At 47.8% G+C, this 9640-nt stretch overlaps 1 protein-coding gene across 1 annotated transcript in view; it reads right to left on the bottom strand.

Moving 5' to 3' along the window:
• Window positions 1-3805: 3805 nt before the first annotated feature.
• GALM (galactose mutarotase) overlaps window positions 3806-9640 on the bottom strand; it is an 88394-nt gene continuing 82559 nt past the window's right edge. The window contains exons 6-8 of the mRNA XM_038750724.1: window positions 6548-6722; window positions 4340-4421; window positions 3806-3973 (exon numbers count right to left, since the gene is read on the bottom strand). Of these exons, the coding sequence (XP_038606652.1) occupies window positions 3972-3973; window positions 4340-4421; window positions 6548-6722 (259 nt within the window). The 3' untranslated portion in view covers window positions 3806-3971. The remainder of the gene's footprint in view (window positions 3974-4339; window positions 4422-6547; window positions 6723-9640) is intronic.

Here is a 9640-nt window from a genome sequence, read left to right as displayed (position 1 = left end):
TGAATCAGAAACGACTCGACGGCACTTAATAATAATAATAAAAAAGAATATGCACGTAAGTATCGTGGGGCTTAAGGGCTTAGATGAGGCAGAGGGCAAACGAGGATTTAGGGAAGGCCTCTTGGAGGAGATATGATTTTAGAAGGATTATGAAATTGGGGAGAGTGGTGTATATATGTATATATGTTTGTACATATTTATTACTCTCTTTTACTTGTACATATCTATTCTATTTATTTTATTTTGTTAGTATGGTTTTGTTCTCTGTCTCCCCCTTTTAGACTGTGAGCCCACTGTTGGGTAGGGACCGTCTCTATATGGTGCCAACTTGGACTTGCCAAGCGCTTAGTACAGTGCTCTGCACACGGTAAGCGCTCAATAAATACAGTTGATTGATTGATATAGAGATGGTCCCTACCCAACAATGGGCTCATGGTCTAGAAGACTGTGCATAAATGTTGGCGTTTCCAGACGTAAGTGACGGTTGAGTCTCTCGGTCTAGGCATGAAGACTTGGGGACTGAGGACCGGCGCGAGGAACTCGATAATAATTCTGGTATTCGTGAAGTGCTTATTGTGTGCCGGCTTTGCACTAAGCGCCGGGGTGGATACAAGCAAATTGGGTTGGACGCAGTCCCTGTCCCACGTGGGGCTCACAGTCTCAATCCTCATTTTACGGAAGAGGAAACTGAGGCCCGGGGAAGTGAAGTGACTTGCCCAGGGGCAAGCAGCAGACAAGTGGCAGAGCCGGGATTTGAACCCATGACCTTCTGATGCCCAGGCTCGTGCTCTATCCACTAGGCCATGCTGCTTGGGGTTTGAGCAGTGCCATTTGCAAGCCCTTATCCCTCCTGGTCGTGTTCCCGCTGGAACTGACTGGATGACTGCATCGGCCTCCTCTCTGATCTCCCATCCTACTGTCTCTCCCCACTTCAGTCTATACTTCACGCCGCTGCCCGGATCATCTTTGTCCAGAAATGCTCTGGGCATATTACTCCCCTCCTCAAAAATCTCCAGTGGCTACCAATCAATCTGTGCATCAGGCAGAAACTCCTCACCCTGGGCTTCAAGGTTCTCCATCCCCTCGCCCCCTCCTCCCTCACCTCCCTTCTCTCCTTCTACTGCCCAGCCCGCACCCTCCTCTCCTCCGCCGCTAATCTCCTCCCCGTACCTCGTTCTCGCCTGTCCCGCCATCGACCCCCGGCCCACATCCTCCCCCTGGCCCGGAATGCCCTCCCTCCGCACATAATAATAATAATAATAATCATCATCAATCGTATTTATTGAGCGCTTACTATGTGCAGAGCACTGTACTAAGCGCTTGGGAAGTACAAATTGGCAACATATAGAGACAGTCCCTACCCAACAGTGGGCTCACAGTCTACAAGGGGGAGACAGAGAACAAAACCAAACATACTAACAAAATAAAATAAATAGAATAGATATGTACAAATAAAATAAATAAATAAATAGAGTAATAAATATGTACGTGCAAAGCACTGTTCTAAGCGCTGGGGAGGATACAAGGTGATCAGGTTGTCCCCCGTGGGGCTCACAGTCCTCATCCCCATTTTCCAGATGAGGCAACTGAGGCCCAGAGAACTGAAGTGGCTTGCCCCAAGTCACACAGATGACAAGCGGCAGAGCTGGGATTAGAACCCATAATAATAATAATAATAATAATAATAATAATAATAATAATAATAATATTTGTTAAGCGCTTACTACATGCAAAGCACCGTTCTAAGCGCTGGGGAGGTTACAAAGTGATCAGGTTGTCCCACGTGGGGCTCACAGTCCTCATCCCCATTTTCCAGATGAGGTAGCTGAGGCCCAGAGAAGTGAAGTGGCTTGCCCCAAGTCAAACTAGCTCTCTTTCTCCCTTCAAAGCCCTACTGAGAGCTCACCTCCTCCAGGAGGCCTTCCCACACTGAGCCCCCCTTTTCCTCTGTGCCTCCTCCCCTCCCCATTGCCCCTACTCCCTCCCTCTGCTATACTTCCTTCCTTGCCCCACAGCACTTGTGTATATATGTACATATTTATTACTCTATTAATTTTATTAATGATGTGTATATATCTATAATTCTATTTACATTGATGCCTGTCCACTTGCTTTGTTTTGTCGTCTGTCTCCCCCCTTCTAGACTGTGAGCCCGTTGGGCAGGGATCGTCTCTATTTGTCACCGAACTGCACTTTCCAAGCGCTTAGTACAGTGCTCTGCACGCAGTAAGCGCTCAATAAATACGATTGAATGAATGAATGAGCCACAGTGCTTCTCTGATCTCCTGGCTTCCAGGCCCTCGCGCCTTAGACGAGGTCATACTGCTTCTGGTCTCTGTTCCTTTGGTTTAGGACAAAAATCAGCAGTTTAAACCAATCTCCGGGCCTTTTATTGTTCTGGGAAACAGGCTACTGGTGAAATCTGCGCAAGTGGACAACGGCTGGGGATTGGATAATAATAATAATAATAATAATGATGGTATTTGTTAAGTACTTACTTTGTGCGAAGCCCAGTGATACTCACCACTTCTCCAGGTTCTCTCGAGCCCCGCTAACTCTAGGACTCTATTTCATTTAGTTATGAGCAACACCCTATTAATCACGGCTATTTTTTGAGCATCTGCTGGGTGACAAACATGAACTAGAGAGAGAAGCAGCGTGGCTCAGTGGAATGAGCCCGGGCTTGGGAGTCAGAGGTCATGGGTTCTAATTCTGACTCCGCCACATGTCAGCTGTGTGACCTTGGGCAAGCCACTTAACTTCTCTGAGCCTCAGTTCCCTCATCTGGAAAATGGGGGTGAAGACTGTGAGCCCCACGAGGGACAACCTGATCACCTTGAATCCCCCCCCAGCGCTTAGAACAGTGCTTGGCACATAGTAAGCGCTTAACAAATGCCACCATTATTATTACTAAGTGGGATATTAAGTACCAGAAAGGGAAAAGATGCTCTTCAGGTGAAAATCGAAACCAGCTAGGTCGGCTCTACTTTCCCGTTACAGAAGCAGGATGGCCTAATGGATACAGCCCAGGTTTGGGAATCAGAGGACGTGGGTTCTAATCTCGGCTCCGCTACCTGTCTGCTGTGTGACCTGGGGCAAGTCACTTCATTTCTCTGGGCCTCAGTTCCCTCATTTGTAAAATGGGGATGAAGACTGTGAGCGCTATGTGGGGCATGGACTGTGTCCAACCTGATTGCCTTGTATCTACCCCAGGCTTGGTACAGCGCCCGACACATAGTAAGCGCTTAACAGATACCATCAAATAAAAATAAAACAACGGGTGGGGATTCTCCTATGAATCGATGCCTTATCATGGCTGGAGAGTTTGCGTGCTGTGATGAAGCTTAGAGCTGCGTCATATAAGACTATTCAGAATGTGAAGCAGAAGCAACGGACAAGGTCGATTCACCTGTGCTGGACGGCAGTGGCATGGGAGAGTCAGAGGCGGATAATCAAGTGCTCAAAATGCTGATCAAAGACAACAGCAGAGACTCAAGTTTTTACTGCGCAAAAGAAGGCGAGGGTTTCTCCTTGCAACTTCCGTTTCTCTGCCAAGAAAACCCTATGGATGCACATGCCAGAATGACTTTACGACAGAAGAAGGGACGTTCTGAGGAGGATATATCCGCGGAGTCGCTATCGGTTGGACTCGATGGCATTTGAAGAAGAGGAGGCGGAAATCAACAACTACGGGGTGGGGCGAACTAGGATTTTCCCCAGTGGAGCACAAACGCTTGTTTCTATACAATCCAGATGAAGCGCGTTTCTCCAAAAAGCACGGACAATGAGTGAGGTACTAGGTGGCTATTTCAACAGTTGCAACTTTATTGCATTTTGAGGTGCCGCAAACCACAGGCCTCCAAGCCTCCCCTTTATCTGGCTCCCTGTGGGAGAAGATGACGGCAGGCAGACACAGCTTCGGTGCCCAGACGCTTTGTCCTCGGCCCAGGGCTGCGGGAGACTCGGGGCTACTGTTTTTTGACCACGGAAAAGTTGAACCAGGTGGTGTGATTATATTCTTCTCCCGGCTGCAGTAACACGCTTGGAAAATGGGGCTGTTGGAAAGAAAACACCTCAGGTCACAAACAGCAAGCCTCACCCTTACTCAGGGATGAGCTCTAGGCCTCTTTTTAAGAGGAAAAAAATTGTGAGGGAACAAGCTGGAGGGGAGAAGATCCTGAGAAAAGTCAAATTCCTTTGTCCCCATCGGTTGGGATGGTCACCGGGTGAATTCCCGAGGGAACCCTTGCCCACGTCCTCCCACGGGCCTTGAACTCCCCCGTCGTATCTAATGGACCATCGATCAATCAATTGGATTTACTGAGCACTTAGGGCGAATATTTTTTGACCACGGAAAAGTTGAACCAGGTGGTGTGATTATATTCTTCTCCCGGCTGCAGTAACACGCTTGGAAAATGGGGCTGTTGGAAAGAAAACACCTCAGGTCACAAACAGCAAGCCTCGCCCTCACCCAGGGATGAGCTCTAGGCCTCTTTTTAAGAGGAAAAAAATTGTGAGGGAACAAGCTGGAGGGGAGAAGATCCTGAGAAAAGTCAATTCCTTTGTCCCCGTCGGGCGGGATGGACACCGGGTGAATTCCTGAAGGAACCCTTGCCCACGTCCTTCCTCGGGCCTTGAACTCCCCTGTCGTATCTAATGGACCTTCAATCAATCAATTGGATTTACTGAGCGCTTACTATGTGCAGAGCACTGTACTAAGTGCTTGGGAGAGTATAATACAACAATAAACACACATTCCCTGCCCACAATGACTGTTCCCACCCTCAAAACCTTATTAAAATGACATCTCCAAGAGGCCTTTCCAGTCTCCTCATCTCCCCTACTTCCTCTCCCTTCCGCGTCGCTTTTGCAGTTGGATTTATCCTCTATATTCACTCTCCCTTCAGCCTCCCACCTCTTACGTTCCCAGCCGCAATTTTAACGCCTGTCTCCCCTTCGAGATTGTAAGCTTGCTGTGGGCAGGGAACGTGTCTCCCAACTCTCCTAAGCACTTAATACACAGCACTTTATGTACGTGAGAAGCGGCGCGGCTCAGTGGAAAGAGTGCGGGCTTTGGAGTCAGAGGTCGTGGCTTCAAATCCCGGCTCTGCTAATTGTCAGCTGTGTGACTTTGGGCAAGTCACAGTGCTTTGCACATAGTAAGAGCTTAATAAATGCCATCATTATTATCACTGTTATTTTCTGGGCCTCAGTTCCCTCATCTGTAAAATGGGGATTAAGACTTTGAGCCCCCCGTGGGACAACTGTATCACTTTATAACCTCCCCAGCGCTTAGAACAGTCTTAATAGTAAGTGCTTAATAAATGCCATCATTATTATATCCAGAGCACTTATGTACATATCTGTAATTTATTTATATTAATATTAATGCCTCTCTCGCCCTTTAGACTGTAAGCTTGTTGCGGGCGGGGAACGTGTCTACCAACTCTGTTACAGTGTCCTCTCCCAAGCGCTTAGTACAGTGCTCTGTGCGCAGTAAGCGCTCAATAAATAAGGACAAGCAGCGTGGCTCAATGGAACGAGCGCAGGCTTTGGAGTCAGAGGTCATGGGTTCAAATCCCGGCTCAGCCAATTGTCAGCCGTGTGACTTTGGGCAAGTCACTTAACTTCTCTGGGCCTCAGTTACCTCATCTGTAAAATGGGGATTAAGACTGTGAGCGCCCCGTGGGACAACCTGATCACTTTGTAACCTCCCCAGCGCTTAGAACAGTGCTTTGCACATAGTAAGTGCTTAATAAATGCCATTAATATTATTAATAAATACCATCGATTGAAATACTGTTGATTGTTCGATGGTCCCAAGAAAATCTGCCTCCTTAGCCCACTGTGGGCAGGGAGACTGGGCTTCCAGTGGTTTTGCCGTAACTCGGCACTGAACTACTGGATCGAGATGGGGGAGATTTTTGGTAAGGTGACCTGGGCGCAGATTTGAGTCAGAAAAGGCGTTTTCCGCTTGGTTGGTTAAAGCGCCTGTCTAGTAAACAGGAGATCCTGGGTTCGAATCCCAGTAGGGCCTGGTTATTTTCCCCTTCCTTCCTCTCCCCCTCGTCCCCCTCTCCATCCCCCCATCTTACCTCCTTCCCTTCCCCACAGCACCTGTATATATGTATCTATGTTTGTACATATTTATTACTCTATTTATTTATTTTACTTGTACATATCGATTCTATTTATTTTATTTTGTTAGTATGTTTGGTTTTGTTCTCCTTCTACCCCTTTTAGACTGCGAGCCCGCCGTTGGGTAGGGACCGTCTCTATTATATGGTGCCAACTTGGACTTGCCAAGCGCTTAGTCCAGTGCTCTGCACACGGTAAGCGCTCAATAAATACGATTGATTGATTGATTAGATACGATTAAATGAAATACAGTTGAATACCGTACTCTCCCAGGTGCTTAGTACAGTGCTCTGCACGCGGGAAGCCACTGATCGACCGATGGATGGATCTTCCCTGTGCTGCTACTGTGGGGGTGGGCCCTGCCTCCCCCGGACGCCCGGGCTGCGGCCCCCCCGAGGCTGCGCCTTACCTTATTGACCGCGTCCGGCCAGTTTTGGGTCTCCAGGCAGAAGCCGGAGTGCTTGGGATAGCTGACACCGCCTTTCCCCTTCAGCGATTCTTCCAGGAAATTGCCAGTGTAAAACTGGACCCCGGGCTGCGTGGTGTACACCTCTAGCTGCCGGCCGCTGGGAGGGTGGTACACCCTGGGAAAGGTCAAAGGTTACGCGGGCACCGCCGGGGCAGGTGGTGGTCGGCGGCCGGGGGGGACCAGAGATGGGAGGTAGGGAAGGAGCGAGGGTCGGTCGATCAATCATTCAATCCCTCCTTTCCTCCCCATCCAAATTGCTGCCACTTTCTTCTAGACTGGGAGCCCACTGTCGGGTAGGGACCGTCTCTATACGTTGCCAACTTGGACTTCCCAAGCGCTTAGTCCAGTGCTCCGCACACAGTAAGCGCTCGATAAATACGATTGATTGATTTCATCCAAGCACTCGTCCTAGCCCGCCTTGATTACTGTATAATAATAATGATGATGGCATTTGTTAAGCGCTTACTACGTGCCAAGCACCGTCCTAAGCGCTGGGGGAGGATACAAGGGCATCAGGTTGTCCCACGTGGGGCTCCCAGGCTTCATCCCCATTTTACAGATGAGGTAACTGAGGCTCAGAGAAGTTAAGTGACTTGCCCACTGTCACCCAGATGACAAGTGGCGGAGCCAGGATTAGAACTCATGGCCTTCCCAGACTGAGCCCCCTCCTTCCTCTCCCCCTCACCCCCCTCTCCATCCCCCCGTCTTACCTCGTTCCCTTCCCCACAGCACCAGTATATATGTATATATGTTTGTACATATTTATTACTCTATTTATTTATTTATTTTACTTGTACATATCTATTCTATTTATTTTATTTTGTTACTATGTTTTGTTTTGTTGTCTGTCTCCCCCTTCTAGACTGTGAGCCCACTGTTGGGTAGGGACTTTATATGTTGCCAACTTGTACTTCCCAAGCGCTTAGTACAGTGCTCTGCACACAGTAAGCGCTCAATAAATACGATTGATGATTGATTGATTGATTGATTGACCTCTTCCCCCAAGCCCGGGCTCTTGCAGCTGAGCCACGCTGCTTCTCATTAGCCTCCTCGCTGACCTCCCTGCCTCCTGTCTCTCCCCACTACAGTCAGTCAGTAGATCGGATTTTATGAGAAGCAGCGTGGCTCAGTGGAAAGAGGCCGGGCTTTGGAGTCAGAGGTCATGGGTTCAAATCCCGGCTCCGCCACTTGTCAGCTGGGTGACTTTGGGCAAGTCACTTCACTTCTCTGGGCCTCAGTTCCCTCATCTGTAAAATGGGGATGAAGACTGTGAGCCCCCCATCGGACAACCTGATCACCTTGTAACCTCTCCAGTGCTTAGAACAGTGATTTGCACATAGTAAGTGCTTAATAAATGCCATCATTATTATTGAGCACTTACCGTGTGCAGAGCACTGGACTAAGCGCTTGGGAAGTACAAGTTGGCAACATATAGAGACGGTCCCTACCCAACAGCGGGCTCAAGGCCCATCTCCTCCAAGAGGCCTTCCCTGACTAAGCCCGCCTCTACTCTTCTTCCATTCCCTTTCATTCATTCATTCATTCATTCATTCATTCGTCCCCCTCTCCATCCCCACCGTCTTACCTCCTTCCCTTCCCCACAGCACCTGTATATATGGATATATGCTTGTACATATTTATTACTCTATTTATTTATTTATTTATTTATTTTACTTGTACATATCTATTCTATTTATTTTATTTTGTTAATATGTTTGGTTTTGTTCTCTGTCTCCCGCTTCTAGACTGTGAGCCCGCTGTTGGGTAGGGACCGTCTCTATATGTTGCCAACTTGGGCTTCCCAAGCGCTTAGCACAGTGCTCTGCACACAGTAAGCACTCAATAAATACGATTGATTAATTCATTCATTCAATCATATTTATTGAGCGCTTACTGTGTGCAGAGCACTGGACTAAGCGCTTGGGAAGTTCTGTGTCATCCTGATCCGTTCCCTTTATTTACCAGCCCCCCGGCCCCACAACACTTCTGTACATATCTGTAATTTATTTATTTATATTAATGTCTGTCCCTACCTCTAAACTATCAACTCACTGTGGGCAGGGAACAAGTCTGTTATATAGTTATAATGCACTCTCCCAAGCGCTTAGCACAGTGCTCCGCACACAATAATGTTGCCAACTTGTACTTCCCAGGGCTCTGCACACAATAACGTTGCCAACTTGTACTTCCCAGTGCTCTGCACACAGTAAGCGCTCAATAAATACGATTGAATGAATGAATGAATAAGTACTCAATAAATGCGACCGATTGATTGATTGATTGACTGAAAATATTAGTGGTATTTACTGAGCATTTTACTGGGTGCATTTTACCCCTCAGTGGAGTTGGAAGACACATTCCCTGCCCGGTAGGCACTTACCGGGGGGAGACAGACATTTGTATGTTTGGTTTTGTTCTCTGTCTTCCCCCTTTTAGACTGTGAGCCCACTGTTGGGTCTCTATATGTTGCCAATTTGTACTTCCCAAGAGCTTAGTACAGTGCTCTGCACATAGTAAGTGCTCAATAAATACGATTGATGATGATGATTTGAATAAATACCACATGGGGAAATAGAAAAGTTTAAGGGGATGTACATAAGTGCTCTGGGGCTGGGGGGGAGTATCAAAGTGCATAAAGGAAGCATCATGGCCTAGTGGAAAGAGCCTTGGAGTCAGAGGCCCCCGATTCTAATCCTGACTCCACCACTTGTCTGCCCGGTGACCTTGGGTAAGTCACTTCACTCCTCTGTGCCTCCGTTTCTTCAACTGTAAAACGCGGATTCAACACCAGTTCTCCCTTCTACTTCGGTTAGGGCTGGGGTACCGTCCGCTGTGTAACCTCGGGCGAGTCATTTTACTTCTCCGTGCCTCAGTTGCCTCATCTGAATAATGGGGGTTAAGACTGTGAGTCCCATATAATAATAATAATAATGATGGCATTTGTTAAGCGCTTACTATGTGCAAAGCACTGTTCTAAGCGCTGGGGAGGCTACAATAATAATAATAATAATGGCATTTGTTAAGCACTTACTA

Source organism: Tachyglossus aculeatus, chromosome 1 (genome assembly GCF_015852505.1).
Source record: "Tachyglossus aculeatus isolate mTacAcu1 chromosome 1, mTacAcu1.pri, whole genome shotgun sequence".
NCBI classification, from domain to species: domain Eukaryota; kingdom Metazoa; phylum Chordata; class Mammalia; order Monotremata; family Tachyglossidae; genus Tachyglossus; species Tachyglossus aculeatus.
This window is presented reverse-complemented; position numbering and strand designations above follow the sequence as displayed.